Source organism: Centrocercus urophasianus, unplaced genomic scaffold, assembly GCF_019232065.1.
Source record: "Centrocercus urophasianus isolate 14NV4802_14NV808 unplaced genomic scaffold, USGS_Curo_1.0 seq_24, whole genome shotgun sequence".
NCBI lineage: Eukaryota > Metazoa > Chordata > Aves > Galliformes > Phasianidae > Centrocercus > Centrocercus urophasianus.
The window spans coordinates 17,426,536-17,440,017 of NW_024884800.1; the positions used below are offsets into that span (position 1 = coordinate 17,426,536).

At 44.8% G+C, this 13,482-nt stretch overlaps 1 protein-coding gene across 4 annotated transcripts in view; it reads right to left on the reverse strand.

The window, feature by feature from the left end:
* Positions 1 to 5,980: 5,980 nt before the first annotated feature.
* LOC122163888 (melatonin receptor type 1C) overlaps positions 5,981 to 13,482 on the reverse strand; it is a 28,043-nt gene continuing 20,541 nt past the window's right edge. The window contains exons 2-3 of one of the 4 annotated variants that reach the window (XR_006170065.1): positions 9,391 to 10,430; positions 5,981 to 7,537 (exon numbers count right to left, since the gene is read on the reverse strand). Coding sequence is in view for 3 of the 4 variants with exons in the window: in XM_042825442.1 (XP_042681376.1) it covers positions 9,483 to 9,486; positions 9,569 to 10,332 (768 nt within the window). In the remaining variant the exon portion in view is untranslated. Of the gene's footprint in view, positions 10,431 to 13,482 lie in introns of all 4 variants that reach the window. The other 3 variants (XM_042825443.1, XM_042825442.1, XM_042825440.1) reach the window with 3 other exon arrangements.

The window sequence follows — 13,482 nt, forward strand, 5'->3', positions numbered from 1 at the left end:
CAATTTACTTTTCTTTGCTGGACTATTTATCATCCTTATGTCCCTGCCAAAACAGAAGTAAATTCTACCAGACACATCATAAAACTATTTAGCAATCAGAACAAGACAGTAACACAATATAACAATACACTAAATCCTAAATACCCTAAAATGCTAGCTGCTGCTATCCCTTGGCTGTAACTTAAGTATCCTAATGAAATTTCATCTGATTGTAAAGTGAAAATATGAATAATTTATGTATAACAAATAGCTTATTTAATTAGCAGTTGAAATGTTTAATGGCTAATATTAATTTCTGTTTAACACTGAACTAAATCTGTCGCAGCTTAAAGCTCTGAACTCAGGATTCCGTGTTTGGTATTCATTTCAATTGAAAGAATTGAATTGAAACCAAGCTGTATTTCAAATACAGCTACGCAATAAGGAAACTGAGGCATGACCAAATTCAGGCTGGAGAGAGCTACAGAAATTGTTACAAGGTGATCACGCCGTGCCTATGCCAGCCTACATTTCTAAAGTAATGCAATAAAAAGCACAGCAACAACAGCAGAGCAGCAAGATCCTAGACTACAGGAAGAGGGGGTTTACTGAAACACAAGAGCTGTCGGCACAGAAACAAAGAAAATAAGCTGCTTACTTTCAGAAGGCCTCAACTACGCAGAGATCCCCAGCAAGATATCCTCACCTCTACTGCAAACCCCTAGGTGAGACCTGGGAAGGGGTGGATCCTGGCTCCACACCTTCCCATCACTCAGCTTCATTGCATGCACCTGAGCTCCCCTGGGTTGGCCCTGCCTTCCCACCAGGTGCTCAATCACTGGTTTAAGCTGTGACTTAGTATTTCTGCTGCAGCACTGCAAATGCTACTGATCCAGATTATAGCACGGTTTCAGAGAGGTAGGATCCATTCCTTACCCAAGGCCTATCCTCATACCCTACGATAATGCGTTGATTAAGAGATCGTGCAGTTACCATCCCACTTGTTATCACTGGCTGTGTCATTCCAGCCCTGCTCGGTGCCTCTTTGAAGAGGTCACCAGCACATAACTAATTCTTCAAACAATAACTACTGACGTGCTCCAAGGCAAGCAACCAGTTACAAACACTTGCAAGATGCTGCCTCATAGAGCATCATAAAACCTAATCTTTGCTTTTCAAAAAGCAAAGATTTTTCTAGCATCAGAGAACAGAGCAGGGGAAAGGTTTGGCATCTGGAAAGGCACTGGATGTTAGTCTGAGGACCCATAGTTGCAAGTGACTTATTTCCTTCTTGAAGTGAAGCTAACCAAACCCCTCCAGTCTACAGAGCAGAATCAGCAGGAGAAAAGCATCTCCATTTTTGAGTTCCTACCACGCCAAGTGCAGGAGGGCACTGTGCAGTGTCTATCCCTTGCTCTTCTTCTTGTACAAACATCAGTCTTGAAGCACACTGAGACTACGATGGCGTCAGTTTCTGTGTTAGCAACTCCCAAATTCTTTGTTTGTGGAGTTCTGTGGAACAGGCCATAAAAATGAAAGTTTCCATTCCCTACTGATATTAGAATATATAGGACTGGTTGGATATCAGGAAAAATTTCTTCTTGGGAAGAGCAATCAGACACTGGCACAGGCTGCCAGGGGGCTGATGGAGTCACCTGGAGGCGTTCCAGAAACACGGAGATGTGGCACTGAGGGAGGAACATGGATGGGGGCATGGCCAGGGGAGGTGGGGGTTGGGTGGTTGGACTAGATGATGTTATACATCTTTTCAGTCCTCTATGCTTCTATGACAAAATAAGCAAAGGCAAACCAACCACATTGCAGCTAAGGAAAGCTCATTTTATGTACCCATCACCAATACACAAAGTGCAAATCTTTGCTTTCCCCAGTGCCACCACCTAATGTTTTGTCAGTAAAAATAAAAATGCCAACTCTCCTCCCCATGCACAAAAAGAACTTTTTTGTTACTTACAGTTCATTGATTTTTCTGTTGTTCAGGTATGAGGGAATCTGCAAGACCTCACCTCTAACCACCTGCATGTGCTTTTATGTCACAGAGCATTTTAAAGCAGTAGAATGTCAAAGTAAACAAGGTACACAGGTGGCTGTGATGTATTTCCCCAAAGGCAGAAAAGCATTGCCAGCCTCTCTTGCATTTTCCATTTGCTCTGAAGAAAAATCAGAATCGATGCTTTCTAACTTATGATTAGTATCGATTCCTTTTGGAAAACCTAGGGCATGTGTATCTCTATATACGTTTCTATGCAATGAGGAGAAGTAGATCCTCTTCTGGATGCCAAGGGCTTGAGGACCAGCTTGCTGGTAGGGTCCCACCGAGGGCTCCTGCAGATGAGCCCCTGCCATCGCTTAGAAGACGGAGAAGTAGCAGCAGAGTGCCAGCCACAGCCTTTCCCTACTTCTGCTACAGTCATCCTCACAGAGGAGCCTGGGCAAGGCCTCCTTGGTGAACCATCCATGGCTCAGGGCCCTGCTGAGCAGTGGGGCTGCTGCCAGCTATGTGCCAGGTGGGCTCCAGGTGGGCTCCAGGTGGGCTCCAGGACAGCCACATGCCCCCATGCCCTGGAAATCCCAGGGTCATCTCTTGTTCTGACATCCTCATTAGGTTCCCCACCTTGGCCAGGCCCCAGGCTGAGCAAGCATCATCCTTCCACACACAGATTTCTCTCTCATTCCAACCACATGTGCCACTTTCAATTTCTTTCCTGCAAACTGCTTTTTTTTTTTTTTTCTTTGCTTTTTTTAATTAATAGAAAACAGCTGCTGTTTTCACCCGAGAGGTGGCCGTATTTTGATGCTGGATTAATACCTCTGTTCTACACACTTGCCAAAAAAAGTGGAAACCCTACCTTAAGGCAAAGGAATCTGCTTACAGTTGAGGAAATGTTAAATTTTGCAGCCCACTTCTAGAGAGATGTTGAAGGTTTGTTCACAGCAGAAGAGTACAATGCAGACAATATTTACAATTACAACACATCATACGGTTACAAGTCATAAATAAATTTACAATTGCAATAAACCACAGTTTATTAAACGTGTTACCTATAAAATATTCCCAATACAGAGTGAATTATGTTTCAACTGGAAAGATTTATAATACAGTTTGGTGGCTCAGTCTATTTAAGAGGCAATCTAAGAAAGTGGTGACTGCACTCCATTGCCTATAATTTCAAAGACATTAAGATTTCCCTGGCTTCCTAGAAGTAATTATTTGAGTTACAAACCTTATCTGGAGACTGTGCTTGGGAGATCACATAGAAACATACTTCAATTAATGATCCAAACCAACCCTTTTTGCTTTGGAACCTGACCCCATACTGTAAATTCTCTCTCTGCTGCGCACTGCATTACTTACAGCATATGAATAATGGATACCATAAACAAGCACCACAAAATGAAAATTCCATTAACAATATTGTGGAGCTTCCATTCACAAAATGCAGTTCTTGAGTGAAACACATTTTATTGCTCTTACCACCAAGGAAAATATTTGCATACCTCATCACAGAGTTCTTACAAGAACCCGTTTTGCTTTTCTTATCTCAGGGCTTTTATGGTAGGAAATATTGCATTAGGCCCAGTAATTTACATTTTGCTGATAAAAGGCTAAATACATATGCAGCAGCTCTTTATTGACTGGCTTCATGTTATAAATTATGAGCTTGGGAGTAAATATATGAGGACAAATATTGATTTCTAAGCAGTCACCATGAATGAGATCTTATCCTGGTGTTGAGTTACGGCGCCTCTTGTCTTTTATAGCTCTATCTTATCTCCTAGCTACTAATACTTTGTGGCAAGTACAGAAATGAATGACACCACCTCACTTCTGACTTTAATTCATTCATGGCAGAAACAGCAAGTACAGCAGTCAGTACAAGGATGCTCTAGGATAACTACATGGACAAACATTTTGGGATCTGCAGTTATCATACAATGCTTTCAGCATGTTGCACTGAGAGTTGCAAGCTTTACTGGGGAAGCAGCAGATGAATTGCCATGCCTTTTGGAAAAGATAAGCAAAAGCAGCAGCAGTACTGCCCTGGGATGTCATGGAACAAGCAGCACTTCTCATACTTTTAACAATTCTCTTCCATGGCTGCTCAGCAATTTTTGCTTTAATGGAAAATCTCCGCCTTTCCTACCCTGCAGCTGCACCTGATGAGGTTTCACTGTTCAGGCGATTGCCCACAAATCGCAGCCACAGCTCTGGTCTCTGTGTAACTGCAGACGGTTTTACTTTAGAGAAGAGCCTTACTGCCATTCTATGGAGCTCAGTGGACTCATTTCATGATGAAATTTGCTTCTCGGTGGAGCTGTACAAGTATATGGGTTAGCAGAGTTTAAACTGTCTAACCTGTTTTCATCAGAAGTTTGGCCTGCTTTGGAATACACTCGCAGTCACGCTGAATAAGTAAACGTGGAGATTCAGTAAAAAATAAACCTATGTATGTATTTGAACAGTGGTAACTGATACCCATGAGGTCACACTGACATTTGGAGCAAAGTAAATACTGCCCAAAAGTATCCACTGGGTGATTACACACAGTGTTTGGTTAGGGAACAGGAGCAAGGTGCCGTCTGTAATAAATCAAACAGAGATCTCTAACTGCAGCTGTGACTGGATCCCTTCTGTATTCCCATCACCGCTTTTGCTTTGGCAGAGACACTGAGACCTCTGACGAAACACCTCTGGCCAATCCAGAATGGAAATATCACTGCTGCAACCTGTGGATGGGACGTAGCAGCTGGAGAACTGTGTGAGTACAGCAAAACCCACAACCAAAACCTGCTTCCTCCCACCAGTAACTTACCTGTATGCCTTTTCAGCAAGTCTAATCCAGTCCTTGCCTTAAAGGACAAATTCAAAGAGGAGCTTTGCATGTTTCAGTCATGCTTCTAGGTTTATTTTCAAGGTTTTTGTTTTGTTTTGTTTTGTTTTTTAATTTTTAAGCCCATTTTTCATCACGGTGAGCTTGAGGAAATGCAATGAAGAAGACAGTGTATCCTGCATCTGCTAGAGCAAGATAACCTCTTACCAATGAGATAGAGGCAATCCTTGCTTTTCATGGGGTAGTTCTCATGTGCTTGTCCCTTTAAAACAATGAAACACTGCTTTTCCTTCACCTCCAGTGAAGACACAGCTGGCTCTACATTTATTTAATTCCAGCACTTCCAAGCAATGTAACCTCATCTCTAGGGTTTCAGACTGCCATGGAGAGCCTGGCAGCCTCTGCACAGGGCTGCCCCAGTGCCAGGAGAATGGAGAACGCCTAAAATACAGAAGAAAATGCCATGAAATGAAAGTCTGCATTTCTCTGTAGGCAGCTCAGTAGATGTTAATTGCTAGATGCCAGCATTCTTTCAGGAACAGGGATCTGGTTCCCTCGATCAATAATTTACTAATTTCAGATACACTCTGCTTATTTAAGGCCATTTCTCTCACAAGACCTTACTGATTATTTAGTAGCTCTAGGCTAATTGCCCTTTCAGAAGTATATCTAATACTCTTTTTTATAGCACAATACAAAGTGGTCACAAGCCCAAATTTGACACAGCAACCAAAAGAAGCCCATTTGTTGTGGTCCAATACTTAAAAGAAAAAAAGCAGTCAAAGCAGTATTCTTGCAGGGTGTTTCCTGAGAGTGGGCAAGAAGTGAAACTACAAAAAGAGGTTACAGGCTGCAACCCACAACCTGGTAGCTACAGAAGATAGGCTTAAGAAAGGCAGAGAGCCTTTGGGGTACGCACAGCAATGAGACCAATGGCAGGGGGGGAGTCTCCTCCCGATGAGGACGACCACAGTGCATCGAGTTGCCTGCCCGAGGTGGGTGGAAGAAAAACCCTTGGATATGATGTAGGGCTGAACTCAGTCTCTACTTGAACCAATGATATCTGTCAACTCAATCTGCTTTCTGGTAGTCAACAAAGCCCAAGGTGTTGTTTCAAATATTTATTAAAAAATAACTGCAAAGGGGGAAAAAAAAATCAATAAACAGTCCAAAGGGGAATTCATTACAGCTTTAACAGGTAAAGGGAACAAATCTACTTTATGAACAATTGCAGTAGGAAGTATATTGAAAATTTCTTAATCAACTGATAATGTGGAAACAGCATATGCAATATATATTCATATATAAATATACCAGTTACATTCCTCTTACATGGATTAAACAACATTTGTTACCAACATACCAAAGTATTTCTTTGTGGCAGGAGATTCATCTTCCTTCATGACCATACTGTCTCTCTGGGAGTTCATGACTATTTCAGGACCTGGGGCCAGGCTCTATTCAATACCACCACGCCAAATCCAGAGCAAGTGATGTCAACCCTGTTCCTAGGAGAGGTCAGCCCTATTTCTGAAGCACAAGGTCAGCAATACAACAGGTGGAACCAGCAGAGCACATGTTAAGCTGTTGGATCTCCTTGAAAGCTCAAATCTGACTAAAGCTAGATTCTCACAGGGAAGCGGACTCTGCTTAGGATTCCCAGTATAAGAAACACTTCCATTCTTCTGTAAACAAATGTTAACAAAATAAACTCTCTGTACCCTGTTAACCATTTTTTAACATAAAAATAAGGAGCTGCTTGGGCAGTCTTAAAATAACTCAGTATAAAAATCTATCCTATCCTAAGTACTGTCTCTATCAAAGTGCTAGCAAATGGCACAGTGTTTTCTGTTTGAAGCCACGTTCCCTGCTTTGTCTGCTGGGCACTGAGGACCCCCACCCCCGGCAGGGCTTCACTCAGGAACCATCTGTGGTGGCAGAACCCTCCTGCTGGGATGGCGTGCTGCCCTGACTGGGTTGTGCCAGGGTGAGCTCCTGGTGCCGCCAAGGCGCTGCAGCCCATCGCAGCGCCCATCACCGTGCTGGGGGCACAGGGACCCACCTCGCCCAGCCTGTCCCTGCAAGCCCTGTGCAGGATCTGCGCACAGAACTACGCAGGAGGGAAGCAGAGGCCCCATCGCTTTGCATAGTTCACTTCAGCAGTAACCCTGTGAGTCTCCAGGAGAGGCCCGTGGTGCTCCTCCTGCTCCTCGTCCTACGAGGTGCCAGCAGAGGATCCGTCACCTGCCTGCCGGGAGCTCTTTGGCTTACTTGGTTTGGTTCAGTGCTTGCTGGCTGTTACCTCGGAGCCTGAATAAGAAATAGTGCAAATCCAAGCTTAAAGAAAAAACACCACGTGGCCTGCATTGAACATTCAGCTACAAAGACAACGAATCACAGAATGAAGCCCCAGTTGCGGGGGATTATGAGACGCTTGGCAAACCTGTAAAGTAAAAGTGAAATGACTGCCTCAGAGGAGTGCCTTGGGTCAGTACTGAGCAGTCGGATCATTTGCTGACGTGATTCTGTCTAACGCTGCTGGCCAACTGCACGCTGGGCTGAGGACTGGTCACGGCACACAAACGTTTCCCTGGGCACCAGGAGAAACTCCCTGCAGCTCCGGGTGCCTCGGTGCTTTTCCTATCCAAGTTTGACTTGAAATGACTTTGTTTGCACAGAATGGTGTGAATTCATCCAGACTGGCTTTGCTGTAAAGCAATCAGACTGCATTATTTCTGAGGGTCAGTATACCTTTATTTGGCCATGCACAGGCAGATTAAGAGGCCAAAACAGAACTCAGCTTGATTCCTATTATGGGATGCTGGCTGCAGTGCATTTTAAAACAATAATTATCTGAAGCTGTGAAGATGTTCGAGTCTGAAAATGTTACAAAGTGCCAGGGCACCCTGCAAACACGGACACTCACTCACACTGCAGCAGACCTCACTGAAGCAATGCACTCTGCAGTGTTTCTTGGCCTGATCTACAAAGAGGCTTTGTTTCTTTAAACTCCTCTTCCCTCAAAGAATTCATCGGGAGGGATGTTCAGCAACGAGATGCTTTCAGCAAGTGGTGCACAAATGGCTTAAGTTTGCTAAAGATTAGGCACTTGGTTTGCCCAGGGTCTTCTGTAAATCCTACCTACCTCCATCTCTAGGCACCTGCCTGCTGCTACAAAGTCTGGCTCTCAGTGTTTCAAGGCTCAACCCTGGGAACCTGTCCTGCTTTGATCTACGGTCAGTGCCTTAACAAGGCTCTCCCTGGCCAGGAGCAAGCCTTCTCCCTCTCTGTGCTGCACCCATGGGGCTCAGACCTGCTCCCACCCATTGCACAGCTCCTGCTGTGCCACAGTACACCAGCACCAGGACAGGTCTGCTAGCCTGAGGACACAGTTGCATCAGGGCAGTTCTATATTGATTTAACGTCTCAAAGCAGGATTCACTCATTTAAAACCACAGGGAGATAAATATGCAGCGACGCTAAGGAAAAGCAAAGTCATTTAAAGACAGCAACCAGCCTCCCTACACACACTCCATTAAAGAAACAGCCTTATCTCTGTCCCTATGCTTGTTGCTAATGTGATGCTGGCCTCAGCATTCAGAACATCGATAAAGCAACAAAGACAACAGAGTTCAGGCTTTAACTGAAAACAGATGCGTGAACATGCTTAACAAGTTTTCCCTTCTGAACTTCTGTGAATTAATCACTACTCTGTGCATGAATAAAATGGAAGAAAATACCCCACTTTTTTGCCCATCAAATTTATGCCATACAGTGGGCAGAAGGAGAGATGTTTGAAACCAACATTTTCTTACCCTTTTGCTTTCATATGCAAGTGTAAATATTATTGGAACCTTGTTTTCTTCTTTTATTAAAAGCCTGCACATGCATTGAATGGACAGGACTCCGCTACGTTAATCTTTTGTATGATGTTAATGCAGAAGGGACTTCTGAGAGATACTTGGAATGAATGCTGGCCATGACAGGATACTGCCTAAATTAGAAGCAAGCTCCCAGTATCTTCCTGCAATTACATTATTGCATGTGCTATACTCTTATTCATGGCCTGGAAGGAGAGTGCAAGGGTACTTAATATCTGTAGAGATTCAATTAAAACGAGCACATCTGACACTCAGCAGGTCTGGCTTCTGCTTGCCTCACATCTAGCCCAGCCTCGCTACTAAACTGTAATACAAAAGAAAAAGGAAAACGAGCACACGCAGTGGAAGCCAACGTGCTCATATGTCTGCCGGCTGGCAAATACTGTTACTAACCTAACTGAGAAGGTCATGCAGTTTGATTGCTGTTGTTTGGATTGTGTTAAGCTACAGAACAGAATTCAGAGGGAGGAAGGAAGTGCTGGTTTGTAATATATGGCAATTTTGCAAGTTGCATTTCAAATATAAGTGCATTTTTCCATGCTCTCTGAGTGCTTCCCTTTTCAAGGGTATTGGCATGCTTGTGGCAAAAGCAACCAAAGCAATTGATTAGGCACACAGTGAAAGATGGTATAGGAAAATAAAAGGTTAAGGTCAGTCGTTTCTCTTCTGGAAACCCTTACTCAAAGTTGTGCTGTCACGGCGATAGGTTGGGCGAAAGGTTGCAGGCTGCTTCCTTGCATGAGAAGGGGTGGCTGTTTGGGATCCAGCAACATCAGCTGTGAAATACACAGGCAGAAAGGCTCTTATATATTATATATACATGTGTAACCCAGAATAAATAGTGCTGTTCTGACTCACAAGTGTATTTCAGCTTGGTTGTTGTTTGTTACGGCTGGGGATGGCTTGCTTTTCAGCCCTTCCGTCCCGCCCTTGGACACATCGATGAAGAGCAGCCTGGGAGTCCGAAGCATCAGCAGAATCCTTTTGTACTCCTTTCGGAAATTCTGGTTAAGCAGCCCATAGATCACAGCATTGAGGCAGCTGTTAAAATAGGCCATAAAATAGCTTAGGACAAAAAGCCACTCTGGAATGTGTGGCTGCACTTTGGAAGGATTAATTGAAACAGCAAGGCCGATAAAGTTTAATGGTCCCCAGCACACAGCAAAAAGGACAAAAACCACAAACATAGTCAAGAAATTCCGGATGTCGGCAGCTCTGAGCTTCTGCTTACAGTCTTGTCTCACCCGGTGTTTGACTTGAATCACCAAAATCCAGATCCGAAGGTAGCAAAAAGTCACGATGGACAGCGGGACAATGAAGTGGACGACCACCACTGTGATAGTGTACGATGTGCTCACCGTCTGGGCAAAGGTGCAAGAGTAAATCCGGGGGTCGTACTGCAAGGAGCCAACAAAGAAGTTTGGCACAATGGCCACCACCGTGAGCGTCCAGGTCAGGCAGATATAGCAGCAGGTGTTCTTCAGGTTGAAGAGCTTATCATACCGAAGGCTGTGGCAGATGTAGCAGTAGCGGTTGATCGCAATTGCAGTGATGTTGAAAATCGACCCGATGACGCTCAAGCCCATCAGGAACCCACTGATCTGGCAGTGAACGTTTCCCATAGTCCATCCATTATGGAAAATGGCACTCAAGATCAGAGGATACGGATACACCGCCACTACCAAGTCTGCGACAGACAAGCTGACGACAAAGATGTTGCCTACGAGAAAGGACAAGAGACCATGAAGGTTAGCACAGATCTGACAGGCAGCTTTCAGCTCAGAGCTCCTCTTCAGCCTCACTGCTCGCAGCCTTCACTCCACCTAACATTTGGAGTCTGAAACCGGGCAAAATTTCCTCTAATTTCATAAGACTTTGCTCTCCTCGTTAATAGGCCAGCATGGCAGCAGCCACCGGACAGCTACACAGCACTCACTGTCCTGCAGAGAGCTTCATTACTTTAAACACCACATAGAACATATTATCATACAATGACATTCACAGAATCACAGAATGAATTAGGTTGGAAAGGACCTCTAGAGACCGTCAGGTCCAACCCCAACTCCACATGAAGCTCAGCTCATTATGGGCCTAAGAACTGGAGCAGGCAGATTAAGTTTTCAGCAGTTTGTTCATTATACTGACAGCAGTAGCACGGGAAAGGTTGTTTGTGGTCATTTGCAAATGAAAAGCTAAGTTTTCACCACAACTTTGCAGTGTTCTTACTGAGGAGCATGTTTTCCAGGAGACAGTGCAGTCAGCCTCTATGTGCTTATCTTATCTGGTACTTCTTCCTGTTCCTTTAATATTTAAAGTTGTTCAGAGCAATAGGAAAGGTCAATCACTCCTGCACAGTCTGGGCCTATGCAGGGAATATGATTTATAAGCTTCTGTCAGCCACTTCTGCAGTGTATGTGCTGCAGGTTGCCCACTTACGCTTTAAAACCAGGAGAGTAGAGAATCTGTGCAGACGTGACATAATTTAACCCTTCCTGGACTGAAACTGGCACACTGCACAGGAAGACATGTGCCAACAGCACTGCATGGAGAGCCAACGGCCTGTGCAACCCGTGACTTCCCACAGTGGTTTCCAAAAGCTGGGAAAGGCTGCAAAGCTTCAAGCACTGCCTGCATAAGTAAGGGACGCCTTCACACCCCCAAGAGGTTTGGAATTAACTCCTCCGGTTTTGAAAACTGTTCCTAAAACTAAATTAAATACTCTTTCCAAAGGGACCAGAAGCCAGGCTTCTGAAAATCCAAGCTGAGCAGATGCAAGCAAGAGCAGAGACCACAAATCACACCGTCACCTCTGCATCAGGGCCCTGCAGCTTGCCAAGCCCAGGCACTGCTGAGCAGAGCCAGCACAAAGAAGCCAAGGAGATGCAGAAGCGGCCAAGAGCTGTTCCTCCCCATGGCTGCAGAGGTTACTGCTCGTTTTCTGAGTCTGGTGTATTTTTAGGTAGGGAAAAAGCTTTTCTGTTTATTTTGCCAGTCAGACCAGAGGAGCACATTAAGAAAGGAAGTGTGAGGTCTTTAGAGAACTGGCAGAATGACAGGAGTAGCCGTAATACTGGAAGGGATTATCTGCTAAATGCAGCTTTCTGATGACTAGACAAATCACCATTTCCAGAGGAACTCAACGATGCTGAGAGGACAGCACACCAGGGAAAGCCATTTTCCAAACACCACTACCTGCAGGGTATGTCTGCAGTAGCAGGAAGGAAAACATTACTAGAGTATGGGTGGAGGATATGTTTAACACATGTAAGGTGCTAGCACATGCACCTATGTGTTGCTAGCAACACCCCAGCCCACCAATCACACCAGCACCCTCTCTTCAAACCCCCATAGCTTTCTATCTACCAGATTATCTCAACCAAAAAAAAAAAAAAAAGATTGAAAAAAAAACCAAAGGGGGCTTTTTTTTTCCTGTAGTACATGTGAAGAGGCCCTCTGAGAGCTCAGTTCAGCTGGGTCACTGGCTTTGGTATTTGGAAAGCATACCCAAGGGCTGTTGGAAATCGCAGCTGTGTTGTCAATGCAGTTGGCTCACTGCTATGTTTGTTCCCAACAAAAACCATCAGCGCCAGTCAACAGCTCCCATCAGGCAGCAGAGCACACTTCACACCGGCTGGAAAACAGTCCAGACTTGAGAACAGCCCACAGTAGCACAGAGCTGAGACAGCTGACATGAAGCATCATCTTAAAGCAAATATTAGCACAGGTCAGGCAAAGGGCTGAAATCTCAGCAGGAGAGATTTCACACGCAAAGCCCTAACACCGCACACCACTTCTGGGGCTGCCCTGCCTGAGCAGTCTGCTTTTTGCTCATTTCATAACCTCACTTAGAGCTTTTTAAAATGCAGTCACTGAACCTGATCCCCACATAATTAGCTCTGCTTACTGCCTCAAGACAAGTGCAGAACCACCTGTAATTGGGCTCAGAGCTCATGTAGGCGCCCAGAGAAGGAGCACTACTCTGCAGCAAAACTTACATTCCCGCAGTCACTAACACGTCACCTCAGCAAAAGGCAAAGTGGGTCCTCAGCACCTGAACCTCCTTTCAGAAGTTTTTTCTGGATACTGTGGACTGCAAGCCTTGGCATTTCCTGGAGCTGAAAGGCAGCCATGTGCAACACCCAGCTCTGAACCAGGCAATGCAGAACAAGGCTGGATATCCAACTCTTCTTATGGGAAAGCAAACCTGCCAGCCTCTGCTCTGTGCTCCCTGCACTCCCGGCCCTCCTGCCAGCAGGAAGGCAATTGCCTTGGCACGGTGTCAGCTACCTGAAAATAAAGTCAGAAAGCTTAACTCGGCACTGTTTTGCAGAAAAACACTCATCTTCCCTTTTGTTTGGCAAGATGGTCAATTTCATATTTTTCTCCTGGTAGGTGAGCGTGGAGGTCAGAGCCATACAGCAGCCCCTTGCCGGCCGATCCTGGCAATCAGTACGTTTTTAATGACTGAGTACTCCAACAAGGGGGCACGCTGCATGCCTCCAAGCACAACAGGCCTTTCAACATGTGAAAATTAGCTGCTTATTATTTAAAAAAATGCGAGCTTCAGCAATGAGTGCAAAGCCATGCAGCTGCTGTGAAAGGTAAACAGGTAATAATCACCTGTTACATTTCACTACTGAATTTTTTATATTTTTCTAACAAAAAACAAAGGAGTAACACCAGCAAGTAATACCAGCAGGACATTACCTCAAAATTATCTGCTGCTGTAACACTCATTCTTACTGTGTCTTTTTCTCTTTGTAAGCATGCAA